Here is a 17,128-nt window from a genome sequence, read left to right on the forward strand (position 1 = left end):
TAAATGGATATAGAAAGACCCCTGGAAGCAGAGATGGATATGACTTTCTTGAAGAGTCTGGTGAAGATTGAAGAAACAGAAGGGTTGGGGTGGAATGATGATAGTGAGGCCTCATGTGCAGGTGCCAGATGTAAGGCAGACCAAAACAGATGCATGCTCTGAACCAGGAACTACATTTATTCTTCAACTTCTAAACTTCTCTACACTTGTCCTTCCTAGGATTAGTATATGGTATAAATATTCCACTAACAATGGGTGGATGAATGCTTTGACCTTGAAACACAATGTCTTGTGTTGCAAAAGCACAAATATCTCCTTCATATACAGTGGTACCTCAGGTTACATACGCTTCAGGTTACAGACTCTGCTAACCCAGAAATATTACCTCGGGTTAAGAACTTTGCTTCAGGATGTGAACAGAAATCGTGCTCCGGCAGCGCGGCAGCAGCAGGAGGCCCCATTAGCTAAAGTAGTGCTTCAGGTTAAGAACAGTTTCAGGTTAAGAACGGACCTCCGGAACGAATTAAGTACTTAACCCAAGGTACCACTGTACATCACTCTTCCCACAACCCTGCTATGTATACACTGGATTTCTTCAGTTCCCAACAACTATAGTGTAATAAAGGTTGTGTGTCACTCTGCTGAGACTGCAATCAGACTCATTTCAGGCTGTATCTGGTACAATGTCCCCATACCAGTACCACTAGCATGTTATACTCAGTATGCTAGTTAACATTTGCCTTGTGGCAGCAAATATATTTTATCTTTTTGATCGTGGTATAGAGCTAGAAACACACACACAGAACACTGAAACAGTAGGATCTTTTGTCCCCTGCAGGGTGTGATATAACACCATATAGTAAAGGTTCCCATATGTCCTTGTACTGTGAAACACAAATTCACCCACCTACATAGCTAGTAGGGTACAGCTTCTTTCATGCATTGTGCAATAAACATTCACACAGTTGGGGAGCATTGTATGGTGTGAAGTAGTGGGAGGTGCATGCAGAGCTGGAATTCCCTGTATCCTTTAATTGTGTGGCCCATATGAAAAGCCTATTTCTCCTGTGGCCAGGAATAGTAAAGACAACACACACACACACACACACACACACACACACTCTGTACCCTCCCCCCCTCACTGTTACATGAACGCAGTCTCCCTTCCCCTTTTCAGCATGGAACTGACACCTTGATTTCTCTTTTCTTTCAGGTGCAATGCACACCATTTCAGCTCTGGTTCTCAGTTTTCTGCCCAGTATTAATAGGAGTCACAGTGTACTGCTTTCCTTTTTCCATTTCTCACATTTCTCTCTGTGGATGAGTTTTCACTCCTAGTCAATGTTTCATGAGCTGGTGGCACAGGCTGCTCCAACACTGAAAAGAAATACTTCTCTTAAATGTACCACACACGTTGCAGCTTTAAGCTCAGCGTAATGATATCTGGCATCAGATCAGTTTCTCATTGTGCCTTGGAATGTGACAGCATGTCTGATCTCTTCTTCAAACTAGGAGGAAACTGAGATGGTTCTGCCACATACACACCTCAGCATGTTGTTGTCCTAGGCCCTAGATAGAACTCTCCTTGAACTTAGTTGGTGCATGGAATGCATTTGTTGCTTGATAATGAAAGAGTTTAATGCAAGCCAAGATGATTCAAAAATGGGGCAAAAGGAATGGTTGGTTTTTGCATGTGTGTATATAAAGAGCTAGCATGGCTATAGCTTTTAGGACAGCTTTTGGGATGGGAAAAGAAAGCAGTAAAAAAGCAATTTAATTTAAATCCTTAGTTCATTAAGGGTACTATCGGGTTCTCTCTGTGGCCTCATGGTGTGACTGTAATATTGCGAGCAAAGGTTTTCATTAGCCTGATGCCTCTGAGTGCCAATAAAATGTTTCCTTACTTTTAACTTTTTGCTCCAAAACTTTCTCTCAGCCATCCATAGTTTAACTTCTTTGAAATTTTTAGATTGTTATCTGATGCCACCTCTTTCCTTGCCTAGTGAAGCTATGCGGGGCTAACTCCATTAGAAGCTTGCCTTTAAAAACCATTTCCTTCTGCTATTTGATCATTTCTGGGCTTGGGTTTTGTTTTGCTTTCAACGTCATCCTCTCACTTGTCAGCCAGCACATGACTAGAAGAGTCCTGCACGCGAGGATCATCTCCTCCCTCTTTCATAACCCTGACATATTCATCTTTGCGTACACCCTGCAGAACTGCACTCTCTTCTAGGCTGTTCTCTTACATATCTAATGTGCTGCCTGAGCCTCCCTCTCTGCTCTCTCCCTCCCACTGAATATCTGTGTTTATATTTCCCCAGATGGATTAGTTGCATTTTCTGAAGATAGTCAGCCCATGCTGTTTCTTGTCTTCAACTTTTGAGTGAGTAGGGGGTTCTTGTCCCAAATTGTGTTTTGTTCTACACACTTGTGGGGAGGAGTGTCTTCCACATTTGTAGAAGCCTAGATAACATATGCTGCTGCTGCTGCTATGTGTGCACAAGGGGGAGGGGCAGAGGTACAGATCTGGACACACTGGGCCAAAAGGGTTCCCCATTCCACTGTATGTGGTGTACTGGATGACAATGGTGGCAATTTCCTGAAAAACGGGCTACTGCTTCATGGTTAGCTATACATAGGAAATATAGAAGCTGCCTTACACTTGGTCCATCTAGCTCAATAGTGTCTACACGGACTGGTGGCAGCATTCCATGGTTGCAGGTAGGAGTATCTCCCAGCCTCATCTGGAGATGCTGGCAATTTAACCTGGGATCCTTGCCATGCAAAACAGATGCTCTACCACTTAGCCATGGGCTCTACTATACTAGAGGGAAGTTTAAAATGGGTATGAATATATGGATCAGATCTGCAACATCAGCTGGTAACTATGTCTGCAGAAGGCAGAGAAGTCTACATATAGCTCTGGAAAAAGAATCCCCATCACCTTTACAACCATCTGGAGTGAGAATAATTCAGAGCGAGTGTCACTCATGACGACGGAGATATAGATATATGACTGAGGGGGAGTTGGTACTGAAATAACAAGCCTACCAATGGGGATACATTAATATAGTTCATGGGGAATAAGGCAGTACTGATCTGACTGTGTGCTAAGCAAACTCTGTGTATAGAACTCTGAGGTTCTGATGTGCCTGCAAATAAAGTTAATGGAAAAACAACTGCTCATTTTTATGGGAGCTAGACCAACATCTTAAAGAGCCTTATTTTTCTCATCCTCTGAATCTGCATTTATCATAAACGTTAGCCTCTATTTTATGGATGGGATTTGTAATTTATGCATTTTAGGCAGGTGCAGGAATTCTTTTCTACACAATGTGGCCACATATTTACTCCTATAACTCGTGTTTAAACATCCTCTTTAATATTAGGGTTTCTGTATCTTAAAGTTTACTTCAAGGCTGATTTAGGGTGTAGATTTAGGGTGCTTTGCTAGTCTATGCACCAGATTAGAAACCAGTGGCATGTAAGGGAGCAAATCTATATTATTATTTTGAACAGTCATGCATAGGGATTCTTTTCACATGATAATCAGTTCTATGTGACAGCTTAGAAATCTGAAGTCACCAAGATTCCTGAAGCAAGTTCTCCTAACTTAAATAGCCAGTCTTCAGCTGCCTGAATGTAAATGTTTAGCTCTTGGTTCACAAACTTACTTCTGTGTGTTAACTGAATGAAATCTAGTGTTTTCTATACTAAACACAGGTTTTATATAACCAGAGGCCAGAGTCTTCATACAACTGTTGTACCTTTTAATGGTTTGCCTCCTAACCTGATACTGTATTTGTTGCACTGACTTCCAGCAGCAGATGCGACGAACTGACGTAATACGATAATCAGTGCCAAATGCGCACAAGAAGTCTGTGTGGATTCGCTTTTTATAGATTGTTGAAGTACGCAAAAAGCTACTTTTTCCAGCAGTGCCTTAAAAACCAGCTCATGCGGAGTTCTGCATCTACTCTTGTGGCTTTTGCACCACAACTTCGGCACATGGCACCACAGCTGCAAATCACTGCAGGCCGTGGATACCATCCAGCAAGCAGCTGTGACAATGGGCCCTCAGTTTCTCAGCTGTAAAATGTGGAGAGCAATCTTTCAGTTGCTACAAGGATCAAGCTCTTTGAAAAAGAGTAAGTCTGATAAGTCTGCTTACTCAAAAGTAAGCCTCAGTGGACACAATGGGGCTTGCTCCCATGTGACTGGGTGCTGTTAGTTTCCAACCAGCAGATGCTACCCTGCAGTAGTAACACTCGTGTGCGCCTTCTCTCTAGGGAATCTGTGGCAGCAACATTACTGGGAAGCCTTTTCGCTTTGCAGTGTGGACTTTGGGTGCTGAGGAGAAATCGATCGTCGTCCTCACTGTGGTGGTGGTGGTTGTTGCTGCTGCTGCTTCCCACTCCAGCCCTTTTGCAGCCCCTCGTCACATGGGCGTAGCCGGGGGGGGGGGGCGCAGCTGCAGCTGATAATAAAAATATCAATTGCATCGCAGATAACTGCTCCCCGCACTAACATAAAGCCTGCACCCCCAATAAATCCCAGTTACGCCCATGCCTCGTCCTCTCTCACTCGGGACTCTCCTTCTGGGCTTCTGTACCTTCCGGGCGCCACACGCAGAAATGGACCTCGCCCGGGGGGGGGGGGGCAAATATCCTCCAGGCCCAGCATCTCCTAGTCGCGGGTGGGGGCGGGGCGGGGGTCGGAGCAACGACCAACCTGCACCTGTTGAATTGCCACCTGTTAGCGCAGCAGTTTAAAGGGGCGGGAGCCACGTGTGAGGCGGCGCTGCCTATGGCGGAGCCGAGTGGGGCTTGTAGGGCGTGGAGAGGAGGGAGCCGAAAGGGGTGTGTAGCCGGGACGAGGCTGCCGCTGCTGCGGGCGAGCGAGGGGCGGGGCCTGCCACCCCGGCAGCCGTTAAAGGAGCCCTCGCGCGAACGCCTCCCTCCTCCCTTTAGAAGACGGAGCCACGAGGGCCGGGGCCACGAGGCGTGGCTTCTCGCCGCCCCCCCCCCCCCGCCTTCACAGCTCAGTTAGCCGGATTGGTTTAAAAAACTCCTCCACTCTTCGCAGGCTGTGTGTCGCTGGAAGGGGGGCGGCGGCGGCGAACGAGAGCGTAGTCCCGCCCCGTCCGAAGCGTCGGGCTCTGCCATAGGCGGGCGATCCCGCGTGGGGGTTTCCATGGCGACGAGTCGCTAGGCGCCGGGCTCGTGTGTGTGGGAGCCGAGCTCAGACCTAGCAGGGAGCCCCGGAGCGAGAAGCCGGGAGGGCCGAGGTCAGCGCCTGTCTGGACGGACGCGCGACGGGGCCACGCGAGCGGGGTCCCTGCTGAGGGCTGGAGCGGCTGCTCGGTCCCGGTTGCCCTCGAGGAGGGAAAGGTGGGCTGCGAGAAGAGGCGGCAAGCAAGCGAGCAGCTCTGGAGCGGGAGTTTCGTCCGCCTCACGCGCCAAGAAGCTCCTCTCCCGCCCTCGAGGTCCCAGGAGCGCAGGGGGCCGCCACCAGACTCCGGAGGAGGCCCAGCTCCGAGGGCAGGGAAGGTGTTCTGAGGGACGAGGAGCAGCAGGAGGTGGCGGCAGCATCAGTTCCAGCCCTGGCAGGGGGAACCATCATCCAGCGAGCCCTGGTCCTAACCCCGGCAGGCCAGCCTGGTGGTGGGCAGGGACCTCGGTGGTTGCCATGTCTCCTTGGAGCCCACCGGGCAGAGGTAGTGGCCTTAGTCCTGCTGGCAGCAGCCTGCCTTGGCTATGAGGATGGGCAGTGGCGGGTCCTCGGGGAGGGAGGAGCGGCTGCCCTCAGCTGCCGAAGAGCAGCTGAGCGGCGGGGATCAGATGCTGGAGCTCTCCGGGCGCCACTTGAAGAAACTGCCCTTGCCCGTCTGTGCCCTGGGCACCCTGCAGAAGCTGTACATCAGTGGCACGGGGATAACGGAGCTGCCTGAGGAGATCGAAGGGCTGCAGGAGCTGCGTATCCTGGCCCTGGACTTCAACAAGCTGGAGGAAGTGCCCGAGGCCTTGTGTCGCCTGCCCAACCTGACCCGCCTCTATCTGGGCAGCAACCGCCTCTTTGGGCTTCCCGCAGAATTCTGCCAGCTCACCACTCTCCGTTGCCTGTGGATCGAGAGCAACTACTTGTACCACTTCCCTCGGGTTTTGCTTCAGATGCCTTGGCTGCAGTCCTTGCAGATGGGAGACAACCGGCTCAAAACACTGCCCAACGGCCTGCCACGCATGAGGGGACTTCGTGGGCTCTGGCTGTATGGGAACCGCTTTGAGGAGTTCCCCAAGTCTTTGCTCCGCATGACGCAGCTTCACATCCTCGACCTTGACCGCAACAAGCTGACTGAATTCCCTGACCTGAGCCACCTGCGGAAGCTTCGGCTCTTCTCCTACGACCACAATCCAGTGGAAGCACCACCCAATGTGGCTGACACAGTGCTGGTAGTGGGCGAAGGGGCTCAGGAGTTTCTGGAGGCTAGGGAGGAACGTCTCCAGGCCCTTCGGGAGCAGGAAGAAGAAGAAGAGCAGGAGGAGAATGAGTCTGAAGTTCTGCAGGCCCAGATGAAAAATGACTCCTCCATGTTGGATGATGGAGAGGGAAGTTACTGTGCCCAGGAATGTTCTCCAGAGGAGACATGAAAGGCTACAACAATTAACATGGCTGCTGCTGTAAAAATAAAAATCTGATGGATGTTGGTAGGCTTTTGGCTCTACTGCTTGACAGGGTATTAGGAGCTGGGCATGCACTAGGCTCAGGAGGAGCCACCATCTCTGAGGCAGGTTGATGGGACCTTGGTGATCCCTTGTAAAGAACACATGACAGCAACTCATCAAAAGGCTTGCTGTCTTTTTTCTATGTGGAGCCATGCTTGACCCTAGCCCATATAGCTGTAATGCACTATGGGTAACTTGTAAGCACCATAGGAAAAATTATTCTCATGATGGATTATTTCCTTGCATCAAATCTTTGAAATGCTAGTCCTTTTGACCCTCGCTCAAGATATGGGCAATGGTCACATCCTGGTGGAAAAGTACAAGCTGCCTCTCTCTGGGCAGTAATCACCTCCTTGGGCTTCCTGCAAAATTCTGCCAGCTGAAGACTTGAAGTGACTTTCCTGTGCTGCTCTGAGAGTCTGGTGTATCTTTGGGCGATTCCTTTCTGGTTGTCTGGTATGCTACAATGAGTCTCGACAAGTCAGGATAAAGCCATCTTGTTCTCTCCCCTTCCTACCTATTCTTACCCACCTTGAACTCTGAGCCCTGGAGGGCTACAGAGTTGAGTGTGTGAATGTAACATCTTCTTTCATCCCAGGATTTTTTATCCTACTACTGGAATTAGACTTGGAGAGAGAAACGTCCTTTGGACTGCTCCGTCCAGCTGTCAGGTTTGAGAAGAAGCTCATGCGAAAGCTTTGTTTGTGCAGAGAGCTCCCGGTCCAGGAAAGAGCTTTGCCTCCAGTCTTTGTATGGTGGGAAAGGAGCCTTGTGCCTTGCCCTGCTGCTTTTCCTGACTTTTTATTCCCTTAAAAGGGCACAGAAGCAAAACTGGTATGACCTGGGCCACTGCAGACTTCTTGTGGGTCTTGGGTGGATGGGTGGCAGCCACAGGACTTGCCCCCCATTTCGGAAGGTGGCAGGTTCATTCTTGTGGGGGCTGTCGGGCTAGATTTGTATTAAATCTAAGCAATAAAAGCATGTCTAAGAAGGGAGTAAGAAAGAAGGAATGTGGGGAGGGGGGCACAAATTCTCAGGGAGGTTTCTCCAAAAGCAGGAGACCAAAGCTCTTGGGCGGCATCAGGGGCTATTTTTAAAGAGTATTGTAAACAAAATTATAACACCTGGTGAAAGGAAGCAATGTTCTCAGGCATTCATGTTGAGATATATATGTATATAAAAGTCTTTTTCCTCTGCCTGTTTCAACCACTCCACTGTTTTTTGCACTTCTCTTTCTGTCTCCCTGATACCTCTTTGCTTCTGACCCCCTCCCGCTGTTCTCCTCCCCTCCATTGCTCTCCACTGTTTTTTTCCTTCCTCTCTCCTCCAGCACACACCTCTTCGTCAGCTGTCTTCAGTCCCTCTCTGGACCAATTCCACTATGTTCAGCCTCAATCTCGATATCTCTGTTGGCATGGCATGGCTATCCAAGCATTGCCAAAGTTAACATCTTTGTCTTGGAATGAATTTCAGAGAAGCAATGGGTGTTTATGCTATGCTTCTAATTTTATTACAGTTTATTTCTCTTCCATTGGCTGACTGCCACAAAACATTGTGCTACTTATGCCATCTCTTTTCTTTCCCTATATACCGCCCCCACACCCAGTTTTGAAGTTTCTGATGGAGTGGGGGAAGGATTCCTCTTCTGTGGAATGTTGTGCAAAGAGACTGAATGCAAAATATCTGTGTCACTTTGGGGTTGGTTTCAGAGAGGTGATTCATACAAAATGTTTTCACACTCTTTATCAGTTCAGCCACATGATCATCCTAACCCGCTTTAAATAAATCTATTACCCTAGATCTGTGGTTACACACCTGGGAATGTCATGTGCAGAATTTCCACCTGACAGCTAATATGGTGTTGTTTACAATTGAACTCCACTGAACTACTGGCAATTATTGTCAGAATCCACTTCCATTTTTAGCATCGTACAGTTAGTAACTGCAGCATGCTGATTGTGTGAATAGGCTTCTGCCTGAACTCTTGGTTTGCATAGTGTCTTGACGAACTGCAGAGTTGGCAGGAACCAGTTTGAGCTTTATGCATTCTATTCCAATTAGGTCAGTGTTTCCTAAACTTTTTTGTTTCTCATTAAGAGTCTCAGCAGTTGTCTTGTTTTTATTGGGGTAACACCTTTGATTATTCTCTCTGAGAAATAATTACTAACAAGCCCGCAGTGCTGAATTACCCCCATCACAACATCTGATGGGAAGTGTTTGTGTGCCACAGATGACTTTTGAGAATGAAAGGCCCTGTTGTTAGTTTGATTTCAATGTTATGTCCTTTTAGCTAATAATTTTCCTTTCTAGGATGTTATACAGTATTCTAAAAGTCTTGAAATAAGTCCTTAATGTCATATGTCACACATCTCCTTTGGTATTAAGGACAGTCCACCTTTGGCAATGTTATCCTTGGTAGCCAAGCCGTAAGGGCTATGGGAAGGTGCAATGGGGAAAGGGGCAACAGCTTTACTAATGGTGTGGTGTGGCCCATACAGTGAAAAACAACTGAGTATTTATAGTACAACAAAATGGCAAGAAAGGGATGATATTCTGAGGACTAAATGTTATTGGGGTTTATTTGTATGTTTGGTTACATCCATACTAGTTTTATTTAAAGGTGCTCCAGTATTGCTTTTCTGAAATTAGCTGGAAACAGAATTAAAGTGGTAATTATACCTGGTACTAACTGTAGCACTATATTAATTGCAATGCCCATCCCTATGATGATGTCCCAAATATCGAAGATATTTACTCAGAAGTAAGTCCTATTATGCAAAGATCCCATGTGACTTTAATTAGAAGCTTCCACTTTGTAGTTTAAATCTCCAGTTGCTTTATGTTTTTTTTTTAAATGAGCCTTGGCTTTGCTGATGAATTATTCCTTAATCAGTCAGTGCCTTTCCTCCATCAGGCTTGGGGACTTTAATATCTGTTTTCCTCTCTTTCTTTCTGAAATAGAGCTGTTTTGCAATTTAAAAAAGTAAAAGAAATATTAAGGGGAGGAAAACAGTATCTAAAATGCCCACTGGTGGGGAGCAGGAACTGATTTAATTAAAGGGCAAATGAATCAATAATGCCCAGACCATATTGAACAGTAAGCAATTAGAGGCAAAAGCTGCAAGGAAGAAGTTTCTAATTAAAAGCACAATGGTGTGAGAAGTCTCAATAGAGCTGTGCTTGCTGAAAGAAAGCTAGTGTTGAGTTCTTTTATTATCCTTTTTCTAAATGAAGAGAATCACCACAAATCAGGTCTGGAGGAAACAGACAACACAAGAGAAGTAGAATGCATCATCTGGATCATGGGTGGGAAAATTAAGGCCCAGGGGCCGTATCTGGCCCAATCACCTTCTAAATCCAGCCCGCAGACAGTCCAGGAATCAGCGTGTTTTTACATGAGTAGAATGTGTCCTTTTATGTAAAATGCATCTCTGGGTTATTTGTGAGGCCTGTCTGGTGTTTTTACATGAGTAGAATGTGTGCTTTTATTTAAAATGGGTTATTTGTGGGGAATAGGAATTCGTTCACCCCCCCCCCCAATATAGTCCGGCCCCCCACAAGGTCTGAGGGACAGTGGACCGGCCCCCTGCTGAAAAAGTTTGCTGACCTGGATCATTGGTAAAAAGTGAATGAATGAATGATGGCAGTTCCAGACTTAATGGCTAGTGTGCACTTGAGGCACTTAAAAATATTAAACCCTTTAACCCAAGTACAGTTTTTGAAACTATTGTTGCTTACTGTCCCTGGCCACTCAAAGCCAAGTGAAATCAAAATGTTTTACACTGCTTTGAGAGGATGCTTGCTCAGACTCCCTTAAGTTTTCAGGGGTGTTCCACAGACAAAGGGCAACCACTAAGAACACCTCTCTGTGAGTACTGTGAATGTTAAACTTGAGAGGGTGCTTCCAAATATTATTGGAGCTTACAGTGAAGCAGAGGGATGGAGGCCGTTGGTCAGGTATGTTTGGCCCAGTTTGTTTAGGGCTTCATAAGTCCCAACACATTAACAGTGTTATCCTGCACATGCCTACCTGGAAATAAACTCCACTTGAATTCAGTGGAATTTACTCCATGGGAAGTGTTTATAGGACTGCAGCCTAAATTTAGCCAGTAAGGCAGTAAAGAGCCAGTGCTGATGGTCTATCATGGGTGTCATATGCTTCTTGTGACCTTCAGAAAGTAAGAAGTGATGTTTTGTACCAGTTGACATTTCTGTGCTACTTTTGAGGGGCTTACCCACAGAAAACACAGCACCTAACGTAGAAATTGTTAAGTATTAATTCTGAGCTGATCTTAAAAGAAAAGGCTGCAATAGAGCTTAAGGCAAGGATTCACTTGAGTGTCTAAATTTGGATAAATAAATCCAGGAGCACCTGAAGACAGTGAGCCTGATAGTACGGAGTGTGCTCAGAGTGTCAAATTCTGTCCAAGTCACATGATCCTCCAGTCTTTATTACGTCAATCATGCCTGGACATAATTACCATCATTTCACCTCTCACCCAGCTCCCTAAATTGAAGAAATTAAAAAGATAGAACTTGTATGCCATCTTTCCAAGAAATGCCCAGGGTGGTGAACTACACCCAACTTTGCTCATAAGGCAAAAACTGTTCAGCCCTGGCAGCAGGTATTCTTGGCAGGGTGAATGTCAGAGCTGGATTATTCAGAGAGCTGGATTGAGAGCTGGGGTGACATGGTAGCCAGAGAGCCTGAGCTAGGAATTGGGTGAAATCACTAGGTGGCCAGAGGCAGGCAAGCTACATTCTCTCAGCTTAATAACAGGGGGGGATAATAGCACTACCCCTATTTTTCAAGACCATAATAAAAATTACATCATCATGATAATAATAATGAATATATTTATTGTTTATTCCCCCAATGCACAAAGTGCTTACAATAGTGATAAAGAATAATAAAGCACATGTAAATAAAAATAATGCATGACCAGTGCTTTTAACATTTTGACAGTGCTATACCCATTTTAATTGATGCAGTTACTATTCCTTTAATGACCTTGAGAGCCTCTTCAGCCTTGCTGTGCAGCAGTAAGTAGAGGCAATTTCAAAGGCTCCACAAAAGTGCTCCAGCGCAGACTTGCATTTCATGTTGTAGAATAACATTGCTTTGGTTACAAAGCAAGCTATTGTTTTATATTGCCTTGGGATCTGGAGTTCTTTGTTTGGGATGGAGGTACCACTGAGTCCTTGTGAGAAGCTGTGGCCAAACAATGTTGTGAGCGAGTAGAGAAATGTTTTCATTTGTTTTCATTTTAAATTAGTTGGTTTGGGCATTTTAGGGAAGATTTATTCATGAACTGTTTTTCCAGGCTCGTTCTTTCACAGAGGCATTTTCTTTGTATCCAGAAATATTGATGCAGCTGCTAGAGATTACCCAATCCCTCCTGCTAACTGCAAAATACTGGTTCCCATTGCTTGATGCCTTGCAGGTACTGAAGTGCTTTTTATTCTGTGGGAATACTGGGAATTGCAGAATTCACAGGGCCTTGAACTCTCAAGTTCATGTTATCTGTGCCTAGCATTCAAGAGTTATTAAGCCAGAAATGGGGGAGTCAAGCCCTCCCCCGGCTCTGTTAGGAGTTTGTGTAATTAAAAAAAAAAAAAATCAGTGGGAGAATGCTAAAATAACACTTCCTTGGTTTTGCATCCCTAGGTTCACTTTATTTTTAGATCTCCCGCTCTCGCCCTTCCTCTTCCTCCTCTTCTTCCTCTCCCCAGTATTTTTCATAGTTTTTGGGTGCTTTTTTTCTCCACCCCCAAGCTTAAAGAACCTTTCAAAATCATGCACATTCCAGCTGGTGAGGCATTGGAATGAAAAGCACATATTGGGAAGCTTATTATAAAATCTGAAGTTGGCAGCACTTCTGCTGTGTTTATTCAGTAGAATTTGCACTTAGTTGTAGCTCTTTGAGAGTCCCGGGTTTTGATCTTTGTTGTCTTGACAGGGCATTGTTTTGGCAGCACAGATCTTTTCTTCTAGCTTGTGTGAACCTTTGGAATGCACTGTACTGGATGTTAACGTGACTAAGTAGCTCATGTAGAAGTCTGTAGGAATCCATGTTGGAGTCTCCGCATCTCATTCCAGGATGACTCACTTTTGCTGTCATTATGCCCACCCTCTTTTCTCTCTCTTTCAGCAATATTATCGCTTTTCTTTTTCAGTCCCCTATCTTGTCCCTCATTCTAAATTCTGTCATGATGTACAAAGATTGTTACACCTTCATGATCATGCATGACTAGGTGTTGTGCTGCACAGAGTGGCCTCCTCAGTATATTCTTCGTCTCAGAGCTGGGCCATCCAGCAACTGTTAAAAGTATTGCTATTGGCTTTCCCTTGTGCTCTTGTACCCCTGCTCTGTACTGTGTTTGACCGAGCCATGTTTTCCCTGTTCCTACAGGGTGTACCCATGACTTTTTTCCCCAGCCAGAACTTACCAGAACTTAGTTCCGGCACCTCTCAGGTTGGCACCATTGCCATTCTAATAGAACAAGGGAGGCGTTCATGGTGAGCTCCAGCGCTTCTTTTTCTAGAAAAATAGTACTGGGTGTACCCCTCTTCCCATTCTGTTTTGTGTAGAAATACCTCAGGGGGAGCCATGAAGATATGACACCTCAGCTACGCATGCTCACTAAAAGTCAGGCTTTATAATTATGTTTAAGACTCTTACAATGACAAGGTACGTGTGCTTAGGTATAGTTGAGAGTGTGCTCCATACAAAACCCAAAGAGATAGAGTATGTGTTACAAGTGTGGGGCATAACTGTCTCTCGCAACTTTTGACAGCTATGATGTTTTCTTTCTGAGTGAAACTGGGGGCCATTTTCCCCACTTGTTCGAAAAAGGGATAGGGCTGCCATGGGTCCCATAGAATTGCTTTGGTGGCTAGATCTGGCCTCTCTTCTACCACATGATCATCCTTTTTACTTATGATCACTAATTCTGAGATGAACGTAAAGGGTATGCATTTTACCTCATGAACTTGTTTTTTTAAAAACACATGCAGCAGAAGACTGAAGTCTAGATAGACTTCAGCAGGCTTTGTTCCAGGATAACTGATCATGTACCCAAACCCAAAAGGAACTCTGATTAGTTAGATCATAGATAGCTTTGCTACTGTCAGATTGTGGGATTCAGATCTTACCAATCTTAAACTGGTTGTGTATCTGAACATCTTGAACCATCAGCGCTGGCTTTATTGTAAATAATAATAATAATAATAATAATGAAACAGGGAAATGTTCTTTGATCACTGGCATGATATGCTTTGTATCTTGTTTTAGTATCAATGCATCTGTTTCCATCTGTGCTTTCTGACTGCGCTCCCAAGGCTACCAAGTGGAAAGGAAGTCTTTGAGAAAAAGCATGGCTTGGAAGGGCTCTGGGTAAACAAGACTACCAAGATGATGGAAAGAGAGGAAGGTATACTCCTCCTTTCAAGAAAACCCTTTTTTTAGGAGGGGGAAGTTGGCAATGTAAAGTGAACTGAGTATTTTAAGCTATGCCAAATGTAATATAATGATACAAAATGACCATGATGGCTCTTTGCAAGGAAGGAATATAAACAGGAACATCTTTCAGATGCCGCAGCTCTGTTGAAGTCAGTGGACCATCTGTGCCCAGCTATCAGAGAGAGGCGCGTAAGCCTCTTGCAGTTCTGTTTCGAAGGCTCATCTAACTTGGAGGTTAAAAGTGGAGGCATCCTATCTTTTATCTGGAAGTGACATTGGGTAGTTGGTTTAGGATGTATTGCCATAGTGATCCACAAACGTCTACATTAAGCTTCATAAGATTTCGGAAATATCCTGAATTGATTCACTGTCTCATTTAGCCAGAATTGTCTGTTCTTGACTACTTCTTTTTTTTCTTTTTCTTTTTTTTCTTTTTTTTTTTTCTCTCCTGTTTCTCAAGCAGACAACTTTCCAGCCAAGCTGGAGTTGGGCAAAATGGAGATGAGCAATTGAGCATTGTTACATGTTGTGGTGTGATAGTTTGCATCACCCTTCCTGCACCCGATTTTCTTACTATAATCACTGGTCAAACACATCCAAAAAGTCAGGTTTCCTTGTAGAAAAATACTCTTGCTTCTTCAGGGAAGGTATGCAGACGCTTTAGCTCACAGTCAACATGAATCTTATTTTTCCATGTGGACTTTTTTACACATTTGCCCAAACAAGAGTGCTATCATTTGAACTTGTACCTCAATGTTTTCCCATCCATACTGCTGCAGGGTGCTTCATGGCATGCTTTCACACTGTGTTTTTGTCCCCTTTCCTCTCCCTGAGTTTCAGAGACCTGAGGTCCATTGTGGTGTTTGTTTGCCTATGCACATGGCCATTTTTTGCGGGGGGGGGGGGAGTGGAATACAAGTTTTCAATAAATCAGACTTGCACAAAACAATGGGTTAACCCTTTTTTTAAAAAAAATGTAGGTGTATTGTGGCTGGCCCTACCAGCAACCCACTGAGGAGCATCTCACCAATGGAAATAATAGATGGCACCCAGGAAAACATCACCATGCTGGCGCCCTCTCCCTCTCCCTCTCCCTCTCCCTCTCCCTCTCCCTCTCCCTCTCCCTCTCTCTCCACACAGTTCAGTTCATCCACATTTGAGTGATGCGATTTTATGTTGGATCTTTCTTTTCCTTTGATCTTTTCCCCAGCTCTTTCAGGAAAATCTGAATCAAGCAGGTCAAAGTGCAGGCTGTTAGTTGGATGAGTACAATATTGTGTGGGCAGCATGAACATGGTGTGTGCACACAGCCTTATAGTTTAGATTTTTCATATCAGGTGTATCAGTAGTTACAACCTGGAGACTTCAAGAGAGATTTTACAAGCAAAAAGGAGATATCTTTCAAAGACTTACATTCCAATGCCCCAAGACTTACATTCCAAAAGGAGAGCTTTAAGGAACCTTTTTTCAAAGTATACAGTCATAGGTTCACCACAGTTACATCAACATATCTGTGACTGCTAAGTCTTTCATATTTCTCAGTCTTATTCCAGCTAATCGTCCACTTCATTGATGCCAAACGGTGGGCAAGGGAGTCTGTTCCATAGACTGCAATTGAGAAGGGTCAGTCATCATAGTGACTTCTCCAGTGGCAGGACTGTTATTTCAGATTCACCATTCTAGCCGGTGCCGTAGGACTTCTTTAAAGCCCATGTAAAGCAGTCTTCTTCTGAGTTGGGTCACTGCTTCATCCAGCAGTGTCTTACTCGAAGTGGTTTTGGCTCTTCCAGATCTCAAGTAGTTGTGTTTCTCAGCCCCACTACCTTAAATCCTTTTAACTGGCAATGCCAAGGATTGAATCTGTGACATGCTGTCACCGAAATGTGAGCATTATTCCTTACTTTTGAGGATTATACCAACCGTATTCTGCTCTTATGAGCAATGTGCAGAGGTAATAAGCTGTTAGTGGACGTAAATGTGATAGGCTAGAGGAAAAGGAGGACATTTCCCACCATCCATTGCAACATTTTCATGCTTTTCTCTACACACGTATTCTTTCATACAAGAAAAAAACATGACATTGGCTTTTAGGCCTATGATGCTATAATATGGTTAATTTTCCCCAACCTTAATGATTCCCTTTAAAATAAAAAAGCAAGATTGCAAGGAAACTGCTGTACAATAAAAATAAACATATATCTTCTGTTATTGGCAGGTACACGCTGCTATTTTCAATTCATATCTGCAGAGTTTCAGGAATTCAGGTTTTAAAATAAGCATGGGGGGGGGATCTATCTATATGAACATAATGAGACCCCTGGAGATATTCAGCTGGAATATGAACTATTGGTTTCATATTCTCAAGCATTCTTAATGCAAGCTTTAAGTCAAATCTTGTTGCCATCAGGATGCTGTTTCACTTCACCTGTGATTAAGTAACCAGTCTGCCCAACTCTGGCTGGGTTAAGAGAGAAATATTTTAGACAATTCTTTTCCTCCTTGGTCCTTTCTGCTCTGAAGCATGTGGTCAGTTGGCAAACTTGCTGGCACCAACTCCTTTTGTTGCCTCTTTCCCCCCTTGCCCACTCTCCTGGATCTGGGCTTGCAATTCTGCTGAGAAATACTGTCGGACCCTGCGGTCAGCACCTCCAAATTCGGCACCTGAATCCATATTTACATAAAGTTTCCTGCAACACAATCCTACACATTTCCCCAGAAGCAAAGCCCTACTGAGTGCATTAAGGCTCACTCCCAGATAAGGGAGCATAGTATTGTAGCCTTACCTACCTACTCTGAATGCTTTTCTTTCGGGAACACCACCCCATCTTCTATTGTCAGCTTCTGCTAAAGGAGAATAGGCAAGGTAAATGCAAGCTAGTTGCAACAGGCATATGGGGTTAGAGATACTGAGGGAGGCATAGGAAAGGAAAGGAAGTTCTCTAA

The 17,128-nt window shown here is 45.0% G+C and overlaps 1 protein-coding gene across 1 annotated transcript; it reads left to right on the plus strand.

Annotated features, from left to right (window-relative positions):
• The first annotated feature begins 5,089 nt into the window (after positions 1-5,089).
• Positions 5,090-7,916, plus strand: LRRC10B (leucine rich repeat containing 10B). The gene has a single exon (XM_083417264.1). The coding sequence runs from the start codon at positions 5,757-5,759 to the stop codon at positions 6,645-6,647; it is 891 nt and encodes a 296-aa protein (XP_083273390.1). The 5' UTR covers positions 5,090-5,756; the 3' UTR covers positions 6,648-7,916.
• The last annotated feature ends 9,212 nt before the right edge of the window (positions 7,917-17,128 follow it).

Source organism: Podarcis tiliguerta, assembly GCF_965153285.1.
Source record: "Podarcis tiliguerta genome assembly, chromosome: 1".
NCBI classification, from domain to species: domain Eukaryota; kingdom Metazoa; phylum Chordata; class Lepidosauria; order Squamata; family Lacertidae; genus Podarcis; species Podarcis tiliguerta.